A 21,822-nucleotide genomic window follows, 5' to 3' on the forward strand; every position below is an offset into this window, starting at 1 on the left:
GAACTAGTTGTATTTCAGTGTTGTCCACACTTATCTTGTCTTGAATTCGTTTTCATATGTTTGTTGATTTGTATTTTGATCTTTAAGTACTTGAAGATCGTCATGTACTAATCCTGTATTTTGGTCAAGAATTCGTATTTCTGTGCTCATTTCTGCTTGTGATTGCGTCGTGGTAGTTCTAGTTAGTTGAAAAACTTATGATGTTTGAATATTGTCATTATTTTCTAGCCTTGAAAGACATGTTATGTAACATGAAGGTTACATTAAATAACATTTGTCTTCTCATTAAAATGAACATTTTTCATTAAATATAACAGTTCTCACGAGACACGGCTCTATATAAACAGAACATATACACTATTTATAAATGCAAATATTAACAACCGGTAGCTGTGACTTGGTGTGATAAATCATAAATGTGAAGTTCCATACCACATTTTTCATTTATGAACCATTAAAGCATTCTTGTGACCCAACCCATACAAGCTCACCATCACTTTCGTACAGGTTCACTTCATTAATGAACTACCCTCCTTGATGCACGAAAATGTATATTTCATGTTCTTTAAGGCATATTCACGCTAATACGATGGTAACGAGTGTTCATAGCCTTTTTCTATTGTTTGAAGTGAAGTTACAATAGATTTAGTATAAATGAAAACATATGATTTAGTATAAATGAAAACATAGTTTTCATTAAAGTTAGATATCACACGCATGACAGTCTAAAGGCCGTCACATGTTATCCTTTCATCGATTAACCGTCGATAATACTTGTTAATGTTCCCTGGATAATTTTTTTGACAGCAGTCCGCCATTGAAGCACTTATAAGTAATTTTGCTTGTGAAGCCTTTATACCGCCCAATTTCTCACAGTTTTCAATGATGAGTGATAACATCGTTGAGGAATAAATCGAATATACATTATTTATTTCAAAAGTACACTTTTGAAAATTTCTTACATTTTAGAAATTTTTTTAATCAAGTTATAGAATCTCCAAGCATATTTGTAACGTATTTGTAAAGGATGCACATAGGTTGTCGGATGCATCAATATGTTTCAAAAATAAAAATATGGATTTCACATGCGCTAGCATAATAATATCTTATAAGATTTGAGTTATATCATTTTGTTTTTGTGTGTTTGTTTTTTATATACGTACTATTACTATTAAATAGATCATGTGATACACGATGAGATGGTACATAGAAAATGGAAAAAGTTTTTACCACATCTTTTTTTCATGGTCTACCTCAAATATAGAAGCCGGTGTAATAATGTAGTATGTTATCATCTTCTATCATTTAAATTTAAATTCACAGTAAACACTCAGGTAAATACCGGATCGAATGAAGCAAAGGCGGCTCGGGCATATGGCAGTGTGGTCGACGGGCCGGGGCGTTTAATTTTCGGGGGCACAATTATATATATATATATATATATATATATGAAAAAAGAATATGCATATTTAATGTTTTACTCTAATTATACAATATTAAGGTTGGTCTAGTGATAAAGGGGTATGGATTCCAATTAAAAGGTTACAAATTCTACTCACATTTTTAAATTTACTTTTATACACATCCTAAATTATAACCAAGTAAGCTCATTTACATAAGGTCTAAAATTGTTTTTGCTTATAATATTTCGTTACTCGTTAGAGTCTACGAGCCTTTTTATTTCGGCTGGGCCGAAGCATATAAGTTCTCGAAGACGGTCCTAGAATGAAGAACGCCGTTAGGAAGCTAGAGAGGAGGCAGGTATGGAAAAAGCTAGTGTATTGCTACATCTTATGTCGTTAGTTACTTATATTTGATGTATTTATATGGATTTGGATGATATGATAGTAATACAATTCAAATTCGGATTTGATGTACTTATATTTGATTTGAAACCGATTTGTGTTTTTTGGGATTTTAAAGTATGATTTCTATGTGTCAGTACACTTTTGACAAACCTTTATTGTTTGTTTTTAGAGGCTTTTTGCTTGCTCTTGCGTACGGAGTATTTAACGTTATTTAGTTAGTTTTTCCAAAAAAAAGAGGTTTTTGAGAATTCTTTCTATTCTATGTGGGTGTTTTTTAAAAATTTACGGAAACAAATTCTTCCCCCCACATACGTATTTGTGCAGGAAAAAGCAAATGGGATGAGCCATGCATGGGTTGGGTTTTATTTACATATATATATATAAAAAAATGTAAATTTTGTTTGAAAATATCTAAATATTATAAACTAGATGAGCCACCTATGGTTATTCTATATGCTAATGAAGTGAATATCACATTAGTTGTTTTTAAGTCCCGTTCAAAAAATTGCTTTTAAGTCAGGCAGATACATATTGTGTGCCTCGTTAACTTAAACCACTAGTGTCATATACAATCTAAGTTTTGTGGTGTTATCTATAGCGTCTAAGATAAAAATAATAAATAAAAAGAAAAACTCACCTAAAGAGAAATTGGTCAAGGGTTCAACGTTATAGTTTTGTTGTATGGAACATGGTAAATAATGTTGTTAAAAACACAGGAGTTCTTTAATCATATTAGACATACCTATTATTTCGTTAATAAGAATGCCATAAAATCAAACGAAAATGTGTTTGCTAGCAATGCTGGATTTAGAAGAAAGTACGTATAGGTAAAAACAATAATCTTTCAAGTACGTTGAGGTAAAAACAATAATCTTTCATCAATATCGATTGATGCTATGACCAGTCAACTTCCAAGCTAGCAGCACATCACAGTCACACATCAAGCTTTAACTTAAATCTTTCATCAATATCGATTGATGTTATTTTGTCTTTATCTTGGTGGATCTTTTATATCAATAATGCTATTTTAAATACATGCAAAAACAATAACGAAACGTCTCAATAGGTGGTTGGATCATGGGATCATGTGACATACATTATAGGCGGGTTTGCATCAACCATCGGGTCCCTATTTTTATCATATGGAGCTCCGATTTCAAACTTTATGATTTTCTTCGGCTTTTATACATTTTAATATATTTAAGATAATAAAAGTGTGCATATCTTTGATTATAATAATTAACATTTTTTGCCACACCCCGACCAATGGCGGCGGAGCATGACGGGGTGCAGCGGATTGCCCATGAACACAAGACACTATTTGAAGAAACACTAATTGACCCCGAGTAGATTATGGATAATCTGGGGGGTTAAGTAATGTTTCCCACGAGGGTTAGGTCCGGCAAAGAAGGATGTTCTTCAGATGACCTGCAAAACAGACACCGTGAGCTCGTCACTGAGAAGGGGGGGGGTTCCTCCTTGTGACCACCCTCCGGCGTGAGAATCAGACTAGATTGCTCTGAATATAAGTGTATATTGAGAGAAATAGCTAGTGAAGGCAAAATACCAGATGATGATACCGTTCCAAGGTGTTGGAGTATTTATAGCCGAAGGTAGGTTTCCAAGCAGGTACAGCCAGCTGTATAATATTCCTGTTCTACCAAATATGGGCTACGCACGTGCCATGCTGGTTGGTGGGTAGGCAGCGGCTGATAGTGACAAGGCCGGCTGTGTACTGTTCTCTTTCCACCAACTGCAGGCTATGTGCGTGCCACGACAAGGGTTGGTGAGTAGGCAGCGGCTAATAGTGACAAACAGTACTAGAGCATGCTCCTCGTACTGTTGTCGGTGAGCTGTCACCCTGTGATTGGTTCATGGGCTGCTTTGGTCAGATCTTGTCTATTTTGTCCATACCTTGGCAGATATAGTACAAAAGATCTTCCAGAAGCATACGGACTGGCTCATTTGGGCGGGAGTATTCCCGCCTTGCTCATTCCTTCAGGTGACACTGAATTATTGAGAGTTAGTGCCTTGTGCGTGTAGCCTTGCTATTAGTGCGGGTAGCCTTCCCTGATGGCTTGTATCCGCAGCTGCGGGGACAGGCGGGGTACTTCACCATTGGGAGGCTTTCCATGCGGGAACAGCTGGCGTACTGCGCGTAAGGTCTTCATCTCTGAGCATGGTGGGTCCTGCGGAACCAGTTGGTCCTTGCGCAGACGTCCCTCTTCAAGGTGAGTCTTGCGGGTCCAACTGGGCTCTGCTGGGACCTACCTCTTCAAGTCCCCCCAGTCCAATGTTCTTCTCATGAATTGTTAATAAGTGAGGTGAACTTTGGACTTAAGCAAGGGATTTTGAAAAGGATTTAGTTTTAAGGTTGTTCGTGGGGATTCTTCCCGCGGTTTCCCTAATGTCACGTGCAGAAATTCCCGACTTTTCTGCTTGATCTTTGGGTATGATGCGGGTAGGTGTGTAACCTCCTCGCAAGTCAGGATCGTTGAGTTTCACTTGTGTAGATTCTCCACGAGGTTTCGGTAGTTTTAAACATAGTGATCAATTATGTTAAAGAACCAATTCCATCCTGGAGCTTCAAACAATCTAGTTCTCAACGTTCCCGCTATGCGGGGATGTTATTTCCCTTTCCGCAAGCATGGCCCAGAAGATCCTTCTTGGTTTCAATTCCCTGCGAGTGCTAAGTACGTGAAGGGTTTCGCCTTGACACTGTACCGCACTCGTCTTTTAGTTATCTTACTTCCAAGGTATTCTTGGCGTCCATTCCCTGCGGGTGCTAAGTATGTGAAGGGTTTTGCCTTGACACTGTACTCGCACCTGTCTTATAGTTACTTGGTTGCCAAGGTAAGGGGCATAGTCCCGCTTACTTTTGAATCTTTTTGAATCTTTTTGAAATTCGAAGAGTTGGTGAAAGGATAAGAACAGTCCAAATTGTTGAAACGTCGTCCGACTGTTTCTTCTGACCGTGTCAGGACGTGCAGGAAGTTATGGCGACGTGACAGTATATGGTCATTCCAGACGCTTTTTCAGGCACGTGGGCGCGATTTTTCGGGCGCGTGGGTGCGGATTTTACGGCGCGCGTCCCGTCAACAGCTGTTGCCAGCTTGCTTTTTCCACGTGTCATAGTTTCATTGCACCAGCTCTTTTCTCTCTCCTCCGCATTAAATTCATCGCATTCATTGCGATGAGTATATAAAGGGGGAGAGGGTTCACGGTAATCCACACTTTCACTTCTCTTCTTCTTCTAAACGATTTCCGGCGAATACTCTAACTTTTCTGTCGAGCATTCTCCTGAAATCGTTCTTTTCATTCAAAACATGTCTTCCGTTCATGATCTTGAGGCTACCGCCGAGGAGTCTGACGTGTATGCCGAGAATCCGTCGTCTACTGATAATGACGATAAGAGTACTGCTGGTGAGTGCCAGTGTGCTCTTACCGTCGACCTGTACCAGTACATTGTTAGGAAGTTCATGCTCGAGCCTTTCGAGCCTGAGTTTCCTAAGCCTCATCTGACGGTGTACGATGCCCCCAAGGGCAAGATAGGGGTGTATGCCGCATTCTTCGTTTATGGGAATCTCAGGTTCCCATTAACGAAGTTTGTGTACCGTGTTTTGGAGAGACACGGTGTACATCTGACGGAGGTACACCCAATGGCGATCGCCAAGATTCGCCATTTTGAATGGGTGTGCCTCATTCTGGGCGTGGAGCCCCATGTCGATCGCCTGATGACCTTCTATTCCTGGAGGTGCATCCAGGGGTGGTATACCTTGGTCACTCGGATCAAGGGTTTGAAGATATGCGCTACCGAGCGCAGTCTTCGGTCTTGGAAGCGGGAGTTCTTCTATATCTCCGCTCGCGTCATCCCCATAGCGATGACGTTCAAGAACGGGAGAGCTCTCCCGAACCTTCACGCCTTCAACTAAGAGGAGGCGGAATGGTTCTCCAAGATTTCCCGGGTCCAGTCTCCGGTTTACCGCTTTGCGGAGTCCAGGATGGTGATGCTCTGGATGAGCCGGGTGTGGAAAGATGCTGGGGCGGAGGCGCCATAGGTTCCCATCGTCCTTGAATACGGTTTGAACTCTATCCCTTACAGTATGCTTCATCTTCTTTGCTGATTTAAAGTTTTCTGCTAACTGTTTCTTTTGTTTTCAGAGGGAAACGACCTACAATCGCTCCTGCATCCGCGGGAGGCTGGTGGTCCCGCTCGGATGGGTACCCGTGCTCTTGATGAGAACGAGTTGCCCATCTTGGAGCAAACGGCGGATCGGTTTGTGGAGGTCTACCCGCCGGGCCACCCGATTCTGAGCGCCACGCGGCCAGGTAAGGAGTTATTTAACCCTCGCCCTGTCAATGCTCAAACCTCTGCTGGAATTCCTCTAATTTTGTCATCTTCTGATGAGGAATCCGCAGATGGTCCTTTCTTCACGCGGAAGAAGAAGGCTGCTGGCGGGAAGGGTAAGGCGAATGTTGCCTCTACTGCCGATCAGGGGAATCGGTCAGTGTCAGAGACCGAGAGTGAAGAGGTGGCGGGGAACCCTGGTGGTGACGAGACCACTGTTCCGGAGGTTGAGACAGCTGTCACCTCCGGGCAGCCTAGTACGACGGTGAGCGGCGTGAAGAGGCCGGCTCCATCGGGTTCGTCCTCGCCTATCAGAACCTTCAAGCTGAAGAGAACTCGTAAGTATAATTTTCATTTACTTTAACTGCATATCCTTCCGCCATTATATTTAACTATCTTGTCTTCATGCAGGCGTGGATGCAACTGCATTCCAGGGTGGAGCGGGGATGAGCACCTCTGGACCCATGATGGTAGGTTTGGTCAACCTACCCGAGGCGATGACCCAGGCGACTGCGCCTGCTTCAAGTGTTGGTTCAGTTGCTCACTCGGTTGAGGCAACTGTTCCAACTGTAACATCATCCCCGCCGGCTGTCAGTGCGATCTTCACGGAATCCTTCACTGAGCCGGCGGTGATATTTTCTGCGGGTTCTTCCGCAGCGGCGGCTACGGTTGTGAGTTCACCTCCAGTGAGTTCACCTCCGATGGTCTCTACCGCAGCGGCTTCGACCGTGCCTCCGGCGCCGGCGACTACCTCGTCCCCGGCCGGTTCAGCAGGTATGTTCGGGGCTTCAAGCCAATCTCTGCCTCCTTCCCATCTGCCTGACCTCTTGGATGGATATCCGTTAGGTTCGGGTGATGGGTTTGGCGGCTACCGGCCTACTGTCGACCCTACAGGTGCGTAGGGTTATTTTGGCCTATATCCTTTTCATCAATTCTCTCTCTAACTGTTTTTTTGTTTTATTGCAGTTCGTGATTCCAACGAGGTGTACGCTCCTCGGTGGAATATCCGCCGGGGAACGACCCTCCGGACTGCTGAGGAGTGCGTCGAATGGGCGCGTCACGCCGCCCCAAGCGGTGCGCTGGGGGAGGCCATGGCCAGCTACCAGGAAGGTAGGCTGTCCAACGAGCTCCGAATCCTCCTCGCCCGGATGCAGCCGCGCGTCGAGCTACTTTGTCGTGAAAACGACAAGTTAAAGACGGCGCGTAGCCTTGAAGTGGCTCAGGCGCGAGCTATCCGGGAGGAGAATGCGAAGCTTGCCGCCGTTGCTGCGGAAAAGGAGAAGGCCTTCAAGGCCCTCGAGGTTGAAGTTCAGGCCCGGCTCGAGGCCCGTTCCAAGGCTGCCCAAGCTGTTAACGAACAGCTTCGGTTGGCCAAGGAAACTGCACGGAACGCAACCGAGAGGGCCACCAAGGCTGAAGCTGTTGCTGAGCCTCTACGCATCGAGAATGAGGAACTTAAAGCCAAATTAGAGAGGCTCCAGCAGGCTCATGATGCTTTGGCCATGGAAGATGCCAAGAAGCTCCAAGAGATCTTGGACCAGAGGGGGGTGCTTGACCAAACTGAGCGTAAGCTAAAGGGCGTCGAAGAGGCTGCAGCCAAAGATGTGTTGCTTGCCAACCTTACAAAGAACGAAGCCGAACACGCCCGTAATGAAGCTCAAGCTGCCCTCCAGGAGGCTCTGGTTACCAAGGAATGGCTTCTTCGAGAAGCGTTGTCGCAGGTATGCGCAGTTTCACAATTTCTTTACGCTTTTCCTTACACTTAGAAGAGTTTTTGATATACTTCTGTTTTATAGGTTGTGCATCGGGTGTTCACGAACACATCATATGACGATGAGGATGGGGAAAAGGCTGGCTTCTTGCTTGGTCTAGGGTTTGTTGAACAAGGCATTCCGCCTTCCAACTTCCCTCTTTACAATGTGGATACTGAAGCTGCGTATGACCAAGCAGTGAATCAGTATGCCGCCTTCCCGCATCCGGTGGTGGAGAAGGTAAACGAGATTGCTGCTGCTGATGATGGGCTAACTATCCTCAAAGCTTTCCTTGAACCGCCACACTCTACTGATGGTGCGGGTCCAAGTGGGAGTGGTCCTGAAGCTTGATACTTTAGATCCCTTTCCACCATTAGAGTAGATTTTTATGTTTGTAGACTTCTAATCTTGTATGCGGGTATGTACCCAGCAATTCTTTTAATGTTTGAATGTTGATGGAATAAAGATTATTTGTTAATGCCTTGCCTTGTTTATTTCACGCATATTTTGTTTTAACTTAGCAATTTCTTGAGTACTTAGATAAGTTAACTTTTCAACGTGGCAGATAATAAGTTAAAGTTTTACTTCCTCTTTCGTGATTGTGCGGATAAGACCGTCACTTTCACTTAGTAGGATGGCTAAACTTTACCTATATCTGACCTGCGTGGAAGTTTTCCTCATCTTTTCCTTTGAAATTTTCTAAGTGTTTTGAATAAGTTAACCTGTCGACGAGCGGTTGCCAATTGGTTAATGTTCAGTTTCCTCTATCATGATTGTGCGGGTAGGACCGTCACTTTCATTTATTGGGATGACCAAACTTCACCTATAGCTGACCTGCGTGAAGGTTTTCCTTAGAAATTTTTACCGTTTTATGTGTTTATGCGGGTTTTGCCGCCTTCCACACGCAACGACTTACTTCCCCACTTATGTATGCGGTGAAGACCGGCATATCAGTGTGGAAAGTTCATTAAGTATAAATGTAAGATTATCAGCGTCAATGTGATAAGGAGAATCATTTCCATTAGAAGTGGCTCTGGGCATTTTCTTTCACAAGTTTGTAATTGATCTACATGCACCGTGTAATTGAGCTCCCTTCCATGTTGTTTGGATGGGAGTGCCATCGAGCCGATATGCACTTGGTTCGGAATCTCGTTGTTTACGCAGTATGTAGTCTCCAACATTGTAGCTGTAGTTTCGTGTTTTTCCCAACTGGGGTTCTACACGCGTTGGCCTGCTCAGCATCCTTTACGCCATGAGGTGTGCGAGTTCTCCATCTCTGACGAATGTCTCGATGATGTCTTTCAAGTCTATGCATTCGTCGGTGTTGTGGCCTTTTGTCCTGTGGAAGTCACAGAATTTGCTCTGATCAGCGTTGTGACGCTCTCGGATTATTGGAGCCTTTGGCCATGGGAGCCTCTCGGTGTCGAAAATCTCGGTGACGCTTTTGGTGAGCGGCGTCCACTGGGGGTTCCGATTCGACGACTGCCTGTTGTCCTTTCCGCCTAACCGAGGGTGCGAGCCGGATGAGGTGTCGAAGTTTACCCTTGACTGCCAAATACCTAGCTTCCTCTTTTTGTTTAGTCGGGCGGTAAAGACGTTATTTTCTCTTGTTTTCTGGGTGTAGAGGTTTGTGCTTTGGGGAAGATCTCTACCCAGTTGCTTTTCCGTCTCGGCAAAGCGCTTGGCCGCCGTCATGATGGCATCCCATGTGGATGGCATGCCGTCCTTACCCGTCAACGTGCGGATAAGCTCTGGGTATTCGGCGCCCTGGATGAAAGCGGCGCGAACAAGATCTTCACTTATGTTGCCCAGACTCAGCTTTTTGGAGTTGAAGCGAGTGATGAAGTCTAGTAAAGATTCATCTTCCTCTCTCACGCAGTTGAGGATCGTCCACTGCTCTTCAGTATATTTCCTCTGTTGACTGAAGTGTTGGCTGAACTTGTGTTGAAAGTCCGCCCAATCATAGATGTGGTGGACCAGTAAACGATCAAACCACGCCCTGGCCGCTCCAACCAGCGTCATCTGGAACATATAACACCACGTGGGTTCCGTCCAGTTACTGACGGTTGCCCCCGCTTTGAATCTGTTCAAGTGATCGTCTGGGTCGGATAGACCATCATAAGTGCCGATGTTGGACATCTGTTTGGCACTTCTCGGGGCGATTGCTTCCGCAATGTCCCTTGCAAACTTGGATGTTCCCGCATTTGCAGCAGTTGGTCTAAAGGTTTTGGAGAAGTCGCGTGGGTTTCCCCCCGCGTTCCTTGGTTTGAAGGTTTCTCAGAAATTCCTTCTTGGTTGGAAGTCCGTTTCTTTACGCTTCCCTTTCGCCCTATGGCGAGGGTTCGCGTTAGTGTCGGATTCCTCTCGATCATCGTCCGAGTACTCGCACTCACTGTTCATGTTGAGCTGTTGTCGAGTGCTTCCGAATTCGTCAGCCTGTTGGAGTGAACGCAAGCGTTCATCCAACTCAGCTTGGAATTCCTTCTGACGTGCTTCGGCCCACGCCTTAACTTGATCGAGTGTTTGGCGAGGGAGCCACGTCTGTTTCTCCAACTGGGCATCAGTGAACCCCAGTGAAATATTGTTTACTGCACTTGCCCCGGCTTGGCTAACCGGGGTAGTGTTCGTAAAATTTGTGTAACCGCCGGTGTTTCCCCCAGTAGCTGGGGTTGTGGTTACCGGGGTTTCCTGGTCACTTACTGGCCTTGGGACCGGAGTAACGTTAACCATTTTTTCAGAAGTTTTGAAAAAACTGAGAATTAGTTCTAGCTTTTATGCACGGATGGCGCCAATGAAGAAACACTAATTGACCCCTAGTAGATTATGGATAATCTGGGGGTTAAGTAATGTTTCCCACGAGGGTTAGGTCCGGCAAAGAAGGATGTTCTTCAGATGACCTGCAAAACACACACCGTGAGCTCGTCACTGAGAAGGGAGGGGGGTTCCTCCTTGTGACCACCCTCCGGCGTGAGAATCAGACTAGATTGCTCTGAATATAAGTGTATATTGAGAGAAATAGCTAGTGAAGGCAAAATACCAGATGATGATTCCGTTCCAAGGTGTTGGAGTATTTATAGCCGAAGGTAGGTTTCCAAGCAGGTACAGCCAGCTGTATAATATTCCTGTTCTACCAAATATGGGCTACGCACGTGCCATGCTGGTTGGTGGGTAGGCAGCGGCTGATAGTGACAAGGCCGGCTGTGTACTGTTCCCTTTCCACCAACTGCAGGCTATGTGCGTGCCACGACAAGGGTTGGTGAGTAGGCAGCGGCTAATAGTGACAAACAGTACTAGAGCATGCTCCTCGTACTGTTGTCGGTGAGCTGTCACCCTGTGATTGGTTCATGGGCTGCTTTGGTCAGATCTTGTCTATTTTGTCCATACCTTGGCAGATATAGTACAAAAGATCTTCCAGAAGCATACGGACTGGCTCATTTGGGCGGGAGTATTCCCGCCTTGCTCATTCCTTCAGGTGACACTGAATTATTGAGAGTTAGTGCCTTGTGCGTGTAGCCTTGCTATTAGTGCGGGTAGCCTTCCCTGATGGCTTGTATCCGCAGCTGCGGGGACAGGCGGGGTACTTCACCATTGGGAGGCTTTCCCTGCGGGAACAGCTGGCGTACTGCGCGTAAGGTCTTCATCTCTGAGCATGGTGGGTCCTGCGGAACCAGTTGGTCCTTGCGCAGACGTCCCTCTTCAAGGTGAGTCTTGCGGGTCCAACTGGGCTCTGCTGGGACCTACCTCTTCAAGTCCCCCCAGTCCAATGTTCTTCTCATGAATTGTTAATAAGTGAGGTGAACTTTGGACTTAAGCAAGGGATTTTGAAAAGGATTTAGTTTTAAGGTTGTCCGTGGGGATTCTTCCCGCGGTTTCCCTAATGTCACGTGCAGAAATTCCCGACTTTTCTGCTTGATCTTTGGGTATGATGCGGGTAGGTGTGTAACCTCCTCGCAAGTCAGGATCGTTGAGTTTCACTTGTGTAGATTCTCCACGAGGTTTCGGTAGTTTTAAACATAGTGATCAATTATGTTAAAGAACCAATTCCATCCTGGAGCTTCAAACAATCTAGTTCTCAACGTTCCCGCTATGCGGGGATGTTATTTCCCTTTCCGCAAGCATGGCCCAGAAGATCCTTCTTGGTTTCAATTCCCTGCGAGTGCTAAGTACGTGAAGGGTTTCGCCTTGACACTGTACCCGCACTCGTCTTATAGTTATCTTACTTCCAAGGTATTCTTGGCGTCCATTCCCTGCGGGTGCTAAGTATGTGAAGGGTTTTGCCTTGACACTGTACTCGCACCTGTCTTATAGTTACTTGGTTGCCAAGGTAAGGGGCATAGTCCCGCTTACTTTTGAATCTTTTTGAATCTTTTTGAAATTCGAAGAGTTGGTGAAAGGATAAGAACAGTCCAAATTGTTGAAACGTCGTCCGACTGTTTCTTCTGACCGTGTCAGGACGTGCAGGAAGTTATGGCGACGTGACAGTATATGGTCATTCCAGACGCTTTTTCAGGCACGTGGGCGCGATTTTTCGGGCACGTGGGTGCGGATTTTACGGCGCGCGTCCCGTCAACAGCTGTTGCCAGCTTGCTTTTTCCACGTGTCATAGTTTCATTGCACCAGCTCTTTTCTCTCTCCTCCGCATTAAATTCATCGCATTCATTGCGATGAGTATATAAAGGGGGAGAGGGTTCACGGTAATCCACACTTTCACTTCTCTTCTTCTTCTAAACGATTTCCGGCGAATACTCTATTTTGTCCATACCTTGGCAGGTATAGTACAAAAGATCTTCCAGAAGCATACGGACTGGCTCATTTGGGCGGGAGTATTCCCGCCTTGCTCATTCCTTTAGGTGACACTGAATTATTGAGAGTTAATGCCTTGTGCGTGTAGCCTTGCTATTAGTGCGGGTAGCCTTCCCTGATGGCTTGTATCCGCAGCTGCGGGGACAGGCGGGGTACTTCACCATTGGGAGGCTTTCCCTGCGGGAACAGCTGGCGTACTGCGCGTAAGGTCTTCATCTCTGAGCATGGTGGGTCCTGCGGAACCAGTTGGTCCTTGCGCAGACGTCCCTCTTCAAGGTGAGTCTTGCGGGTCCAACTGGGCTCTGCTGGGACCTACCTCTTCACTATTAAAGTGATAATATTTAAACAACTCATTAATTTCATTCAACCACCAAAGTAATACATCTTGTTCATACAAAACAACATCAAATATAAAAATTTAATTGTTCATTATTCTAATAAGTTAAACGGTCTCAAAACAAAATAGCATCTTCTAACTCCAATCAACCAATAAACCTGTAACAATGCATAAAATAATATTTGTCAACACGAATGTTGGTGAGCAATTTCATATGAGTATATATAATATGAGGCAATATCCACAAATTGTATATGAAACTATAAATAAAAGCAACAATTCTGGTATATAAATCATAAGTAAATAAGGATCCTTTCTAATCGGTATAGTGATGCCCTATTCTACTAACACAAGGCTAAAGTAGTTAGGGGAGCGTATGATCATACTTATTGAAGCTCAACAACAAAATAAAAATAAATACTCATGCACATAAAGCATATGAGGCATATAACACACAATAGAACAAGTATTCTAAAATCAACCATTTACCAATAAATATAATTGCACAAAATTAGAATCAAACGGTACATAATTAAAGTGAAAAATTTTGTTGAGTGTATGAAACATACAATATTTACTTTGTTTGAAGGTAAATAGTCACCCTCCATTCCTCACTGTCACTCCCATCATCCTCCCTGCAATCTCTCAACTACCACCATCTCATCTCTCTTCGATTATAAAACACAATACAATACAATACCTTGTAGTCCATTCCACCCACCAGTTTCTCCTCTCCTCAATTCGTCCGTCCACCAGGTACAAGTTTGATTGTTAATTATAAGAAGCCAGCTGTGTGGAAAATGGTGCAGTCCGTTCCTGCATCACATTACAGGTAAGGTATATTAATTACGGAGTATTATTCAGTTGTTGTTCTGATTGATTGTTTAATTAATCTGTATGTTGGTTGCTAACATTCTTGTAATTAAGTGATATCTATAGTTGCACTGTAACATTCTGTAAATAACTTTCCTTCATAATTAAGTGATATCTATTATTATTATTATTTGCATAGTATTAAAATAACTTTCCTTCATATGCTAACAGGGAAGCACTTTTGAACCCTAAGCTCTCAAATTACTCGGTTATAATCGTTGATGAATGGACAGTTCAAACCGATGTGTACGTTGTTAGGCTTGCTTAAAAGAAAAGATCTCAAAATTCTAATGAAGAAGAATCAATCTAATAAAGTCAAAATGTTAAGTCCCTTAAAGTTTATTATTATTTCTCTCCATCTCACAATTACTATGATGTAAACTTTGTGGTTTTAATTACATGATGATGATGATGTTTATTCTCTTGCAGATGTGGCATCTTCTCTAATGTATATATATATGTGCATTGAAATTGTGGTTGTGCATATTGAATGTCCACCCACCCACTCATTCAAATTTTGAAAACGTAAGTACTTAGATGATAATGTGTAAGTACTACTGCATGCATTGACGAAGGTACTAATATTTCTTCAATTTTCAGCTTCCTACTTGCATTGTCGCTCCTGCTAAAGTTTTATAAATTAAATCCTAAGGCTAAGGTACTAGCTGGTAGTTGAGTAAATATACGGTTTTTCAATTCTTATATATTATTTCAACTTTGAACAAAGAGCATATATATGCTAGCTAGCTAACCCTTATTATACATTTACTTGTTATTTCCTCATCAGATCGATCTCAATTAAGTTTCAACATGCCTTAATTATCATCTTAATTAATAAATGAAGGCGGCGGAGATGATCTGAAACAGGTCCATTATTTGCATCTTGGTTTTTATTTACTTTGAAACGGGCTGGCCGGGCTGGGTTAGTTTGATCTTAAACAACTCTTTTCTTCATTTTTAGTCTTATTAGTTGGTCTTTTCAAATAAACTTTTTTTCTTCTTGATTTTTATTTATTTAATAAAGCGGATCAGGTTGAAACGCGTCGGGTTATTTTTAAAAAAGAATCAATTTCGAATCGAGTCGGGTCAAATATCTTCTTTTCATTAACAGGTTGATGTGAGATTCTGTGTGTTAATGAACTGCAATTTATACACGTGTGAATGTTGTTGTTCCGACAAATGATTATATACATATTAAATTGCAGATCTAAACTATTTTAATGTATATGTCGTGTCCACCGCCACCAGCAATGCCTTTTGGTGCACCGTTACAGCCTTAAGTGTACTATGCTGGCCATGATCCTTTGTTGTATGCTAATATAAGTCAAGCAAATTGATTATTATTTCAGGTACATTGTTTTTAATTTGCAAAATAGATTGTGGTTTTGTTTTTGGATACTACTAGAAACTTTACATTGGTTTGGTGTTTGACTGCAGTGATGAGAACTCGGTCAGAGATACATATATACTTGAGGCGTAACATGGATGAACAGGGTTGGGTTTCTGTTGGCTTGATAGCTGGCTTTAAAAAAGTGAGTATTTAAGAATAATACAGTTTATTTGTTTACTTTATTGTTGAATCTTTTTTTTTTTTCATTTTCAGTCCATATTATAGGAAAAAATATATGGAATGAGCTGTGAATGCTCTAAGTACATAACCATTAATAATGTATAACATACATAACAGCCTATAATGTTTTACTGAGTTTAACAAAGCTTGGCCGCACAACAAACAAGCTAAAGCTTTTTTACTTTGTTTGAAGGTAGAAACATCATACATTATTTTAAAAAGAAAAAACTCAACTACTTTAATATTTTGGTCATGGTAGATTCAGATTCAAAATAAAATAGGAATAAAAGACAATGTCGTTGTCATATATTTAGGTAGTTGCTACCTGTTACAACCTTATCTCATAATTTCTTGTTATTTTATATCAAGTCATTTGTTCATAAAAGACATTAATGTTGTTGGTTTTTTTTTATCTGGTATTGTTATTTATGAAGACATTAATTATAGGGGTTTTTTACATACGTCATGGGGTGTTTTGGAAACACCCACCCATTAAGCCACGGATCGGCCGATCCGCCGCTTATGGCTTGGGTGTTTTTGAAAGTTGTGTTTTTTTTTTGTCATTTAGCTGTCTTTTTTGTTATTTAATTATGATTTTGTCATTTTGTTGTCTTTTGTTTTATTTACCCCTTATTTTTGTTTTGTTTGGTTTATTTTTTTTGGCTCGGGTGTAACCGTTTCTTAATCGGTTTTGGAAAGTGACAACGAAACAACAATTTTGTATGTCGGGTGAAAAGGAACGAGATTTATATAATAATAATGACTTATGTTTGTTTTCGTTTTTTGTATGTCGGGTGTGGTAACAGAATTTTTGTCGGTTTTAAACTAATAACGAAACAACAATTTTAAGCATAACGCATGACCAGATTTATAAAATAATAATTATTATTACGTTGTTCGAAAAAAAAAACAAACGAGTTCGGGAAAAAGTAACAGCATACAAAAAACAAATCTAAAATGCGGCACCACCCTCGTCGTCATCGCTCCCCTCCTCATCGAAACGTGGCGCCGGTACCATGTACTGGGCTCCATGCTGCTGAGCAGACAAATAACCAACCATCCAGGTCACTTGGGTCTCTAGTCTTCGTAGCCGGGAGTCAGTGGCCGGATCCAAACGCACCGCGCGATGTGTACGCAGAACGCGCTGCGGGTGCTGATGCGGTGGCTGTTATGAGCACGATAAGTTAACGTTAATAAGACGAAGATACCAAAAATAAAATTAAATGATAAAATATAACGTACCTGAACACCGTCCTCATCCATGTCAACCGCGGGGCCCTGAATTTCCACCTCCGGCTCCTCGATTGGCGGAGGCTCAACAAGTGGGACCTCTTCGTATGGGCCAGAATTGAAATTAGTGACCAGGTGATCCAGGCGGTTAATCTTCTTGACGATTTGCATGCCTTGTGCCCGTCCACGGTCCAGCTCTTGCGGCGGAAGCGGCGGCTGAATGGGTAGTTGCTGCAGTCGGCCCCCGTAGCCGAAATAATTCGCAATCCGCGTAACGAACGTTCCACCAACCAATTTCCCGCGGCCCTGCCTGTTCAAGTAAATGGCGAAGTAGTCGCCGAAACCCTGAGCTAGGTTGCAGTGTCTCCCCGTAAGCAGGCATCGCAGATAAAACAGGTCACGGAGGTTGCAGTGTTCTGAACCCCCGTGACGACCCTGTATGGTGTGTGCGATAAGCCTGTGTAGGTACCTATAAAAAAACAATAAAATAGTATAGTATAGTGTGGTGTGGTGTGCAACGGGTCCCTGATGGCTGAGGCTTTGGCGTCTGGCTCGAATTGTCCGTTTTTTATAGGCCAAGGTGTAGCGCTAATCGCCGTCCAAAAACGTCTCAGCACGTCATTTGGTGATTCGTGTATGCTCTGCGTGTAAACAGGGGCGGCTATATCCTCAATCGTGTACAAGCCCAGCGCAATGGCAAACTCCTCCATCGACAGATTATGCCAAATCCCCAACATGCGGAACCGAACCTCCGCCCTACTGGTATCCGCACCCTCAACCAGCATCGGGACCTGCAAATCTCCCTCCGGGCGTGGCCTGAAACAATATTTACATGTTGGTTAAATAATAAAATGTTACTTTATTTATAAGTTAATTGAAAACGAAAAAAATACCTGAAAACGAACGTTGAGTAAAACTCTAGCGTGAGGACCCGGTAAGCTGGCTCCTCTGCGGTAAACAATCTCTCCCACGGTGTATTTGTTCCTACAATTCTTTCCAGCCTGTTTTCCGCCCGAACCATTCTTATAAACTCCCTAGACAAGAACGAGTTAGGTTTTGGCTCCATTCTCCGAAGCTGCGTAAACCAGATTTGATAATCGGACTGCTGGTCAAACCTCAAATGCTCGTAAACATCAAGTACGTCGTCCCCTTCAATATATCTATCCGCCATCTATGTTTAACACATAAATATAACCGGTTATTGTCAAACCCGTAAGCCAAACCCGTTTCCTTGTCAAACCCGTAACCCAAACCCGTTTCAGGGTCAAACCCGTAACCCAAACCCGTTTCAGGGTCAAATCCGTAACCCAAACCCGTTTCAGGGTCAAACCGTAACCCAAACCCGATTATTATTTAACCCAATTAAGCCAAAACCATTCCTCTGTTTCGGATAAATCCAAATCCAAACCACAATCCACACAAACAGTATCCAATTATCAATTCATATCATAATCAAATTCACTCTAAATTTGATCTGAACTCAAACCGAAACCAAAATTATAAAAATAAACAATAACAGAGTCTCTAATTACGGATCTACTAATTAAATCAAGAGCAATCGAACAAGGTAACCCAAACCCGTTTATCACAAACCCAAACCCGTTAAACATCATACCCGTAACCCAAACCCGTTAAACATCATACCTTATTGTTGCCGGGTCGGAGTTGGTGACGAAGTTCGGGACTATTGGGGGACGGCGAATTAGGGTTTTAGTGTCAAATGTGGTGTTTGTTTGAGATGGAATGTGTAAACTGATTGGGGGCAGCGGGTTGGGGTTGTGTTTAACTTCGATCCGTGGCTTATCGCCTGATCCGCCGCGTAGTAGTATATAATTTTTTTTTTAATTTACCTATCTAAGGTATAAATAAATTTTATATAAAATAATACTATATATTCAAAATATATAAACGGATTTATACTAATAAAAACACAAACTTGATATGGAACCAATACTAAATTACAAATTTGAATATATAAACGAATTGAAACTAATAACAATTAACTACACAAATTTTATATTAAACCAATAATAAATTACAAATTTGAATAAATACATCAAAAGGCACTGGATATTACACCAAATTCTATACAGAGACTAATTTCTAAGATCATCTTCTGATAAGCACTCCAAAAATAGCATCAGCACGGCAGTTTTTTGCCGTGGCTCTCCACTCCCATGGCTACAGGTTTGCCCCACTAGAAATGGGGAATAATCAATCATTACGCCTTGGCCGACAGCGGCTCTCCAGCCATCCGAAGATCCGGTTCCGGAGCACTCCTAGATACACCGGAACTAGTACCGTATACAGGTACCGTTATGCTCGCATATCTCCGATATCAGCTGGCCCATGCGATTTATCATGCACGGCGACTGTTTGTGGGGACACCGAATTCATCAAAGATCGGTGCCATCTTCCTTATTACATTGGAAACCCACGCATGGAGGTTGATACGGGACTTTATTATTACAGAGTTACCAATGCTTCCCGACACAATCACCAAAATCTTAAGTAAAGGACACTGTTGGGATTTATGAGGGGGGACTACTAAAGTGTTCATCTCTCGACAGCTGCACTGGTAGCACATAAGTTCAAAATAGCATCTACACAGTCACCACTATTATTTTTAAAATATATGTAAACAACCGAATGCAAAAAAACGTTGAAAAATATATATTTTTAAAATCTATTTTATATATATTATTAATGTATATATATTTATATATATATTTTTAAAATCTATTTTATATATATTATTAATAAATATATATTACTAATAAATATATATTTTTAAAATCTGTTTTATATATATTATTGTTATTTTGTAATAATAACGGACTCCAACATAACATCTATGCAGCCACCACTATTTCATAACGAAATTATTACGGCTGCATAGAAGCTATATTCGGACTCCGTCGTCATTATTTTCCGCCAACATATGGTTGTATCTGTGCCTTTATTTTGTAATAATAACAGACTCCAAAATAACATTCACACAGCCACCACTATTTCTGAACGAAATTATTATGGCTGTGTAGATGCTATTTTCGGACCCCATCGTCATTATTTTCTGGTGGTGGTGGTGTAATCTAGGGGGTGTTTTGAGTGTAAGGTTGAGCGTTTAGTTTGATTTTGGCGATTTGAACGATTAGAACCCGTGGGTATTTAACATCTTCAAAAAATAAATTCGATAAGCCGCGGATCGACCACTAAGCCGCGTATCCGATTTACTGTAGATAAGCCGCGGATCGACCCTTAAGCGGCGGATTCGATCTACTTTTTGTAGATATTTATTAATATTTTAAAATTTCTGGTACTTTTTTTATTTTTTAAAAAAAAATATATTTTAACATGAAATATTTAATTATTTAAAAAATATATATTATCGAAAGAATTTTTTTAAATATCATTTCTAATATTTTTTAAATAATTTTTTATCATGTTTTATATTTTTAAATATCGAAATTAAAACTTTTTTGCATTAAAATTATAATTTTTAACTTGTTAAAATAAACATATTATCAGATATATTTGTTTTATAAATATATTATTTTTAAGTTTTTATCATGTTTTATTTTTTTAAATAAACATATTATTTTTAAGTTTTATCATGTTTTATTTTTATAAATAAACATATTATCAGATATATTTGTTTATAACATATATTAAATAATTTTTATATTTTTAAGTATCAAGTTTTATATTTTTAAATAATTTTTTTTATAAATTTATAAAAACACAAATATTATTTTAAAAATTAAATTATGTTAAAGTTATATATTTTATCAATTTATTTTTATTTAATAACACAAACATCTCAAACATTTTACAAATCATCCTAAATAAACTGGCTCTTCAGTTTGCACTGGCCAACTTTCCCTTATTTGCATATACTCTTTTATATGATCTTCGTACAAAGACCTCCATTCGTGCGCCGCTTCGTTGGCGTATCGTTCCCATTGACGTGCTGGTAGCGGCACGGGGAAATTCCCTTCTAATTGTATGTTGAGCCAATGATTATCCTTAACATTTAACAATACTATTACCGGAATCTGAGATAGTGGTTCCGGACTCATTCTCATTGGGAAGTAACTCTCACTGTATGTCAGATGGAGGTTGATTAAAACACAGTCATACGTCTGAGCCACTATGTGTCCGTGCCCAGGTAACTTAAACCACCAACTCTTTTGCTGGAATAAAGCAGACGTTGAGTAGTCCAGCGAATCACGAACCGTGTCATAATTACCGGTTACCTCGTAGTTCAACCTTTCGCTCCACCAGGATTTGTTAGTGACCATCTCATTCCTCATGCTTGCTCTGACCTCCTTCCAGTTCTGTTGACGCATGCCTAAGCCGACCGCGCTTGCTCTGAAACCGCAATTACCATCTGGCCTTACATCTTTTATTCCTGAAATGAACGGGTATACCCACGTGGGAATGAGATGCCTATAACATTCTATGATTGGGACGCCCTTAGGGTCACGTAGTAATGGAAAACCAAGGTCGGTTGGAGTCTCATGCTTTTTAGATAAGTGTTTCGGTGGTTTAGGTATCTTAAACCGGGCATGTGACTGATACTGGGAACGCGACAACGATTGGGTGGGGGCTTCGGGTGTTGGTTGCCGTGACATAGAGGGGGCGTAAGAGTTGTCTGTGGGGATCAAAAGACATGGAGGGGGCGTAAGAGCTGTGTTTGTGGGGATCAAATGACGGGGAGGTAGCGTAGGAGTTGTGCCCGTAGGGATCAAATGATGGGGAGGTAGCGTAGGAGTTGTGCCTGTGGGGATCAAATGACGGGGAGGAGGCGTAAGAGCTGTGTCTGTGGGGATCAGTTGACGGGGACGGGGAGTACGACCTGTGTCTGTGGGTATCAGTTGATAGGGATGGGGAGTACGAGCTCTGTCTAGGGGTATCTCTTTTCTTGGCTTGTTGGTTTAGATTTGGACGCCCCCTAGGGTCGTCTTGTTTCTCAGGCTCCTCCTTGTTTGATTTCCCAGGAAGAACAGACATTATCTTTGAGAATAGACTTTTTTTTTGCATTCGGTTGTTTAGTCCTAGAACTTGTTTTTTCACATGTTCCAGTTCCGCTTCATAGTCTG

General features: G+C 42.0%; 1 protein-coding gene across 1 annotated transcript; it reads right to left on the reverse strand.

The window, feature by feature from the left end:
- Positions 1 to 20,556: 20,556 nt before the first annotated feature.
- On the reverse strand, positions 20,557 to 21,354 carry LOC143582388 (uncharacterized). The gene has a single exon (XM_077064969.1). It carries the CDS (start codon positions 21,352 to 21,354, stop codon positions 20,557 to 20,559), a length of 798 nt encoding a protein of 265 aa, XP_076921084.1.
- Between the last annotated feature and the right edge of the window lie 468 nt (positions 21,355 to 21,822).

The sequence above is a fragment of the Bidens hawaiensis genome, unplaced genomic scaffold (genome assembly GCF_021521415.1).
Source record: "Bidens hawaiensis isolate Kalapana, Puna unplaced genomic scaffold, B.hawaiensis_p1.1 tig00031549_1, whole genome shotgun sequence".
NCBI classification, from domain to species: domain Eukaryota; kingdom Viridiplantae; phylum Streptophyta; class Magnoliopsida; order Asterales; family Asteraceae; genus Bidens; species Bidens hawaiensis.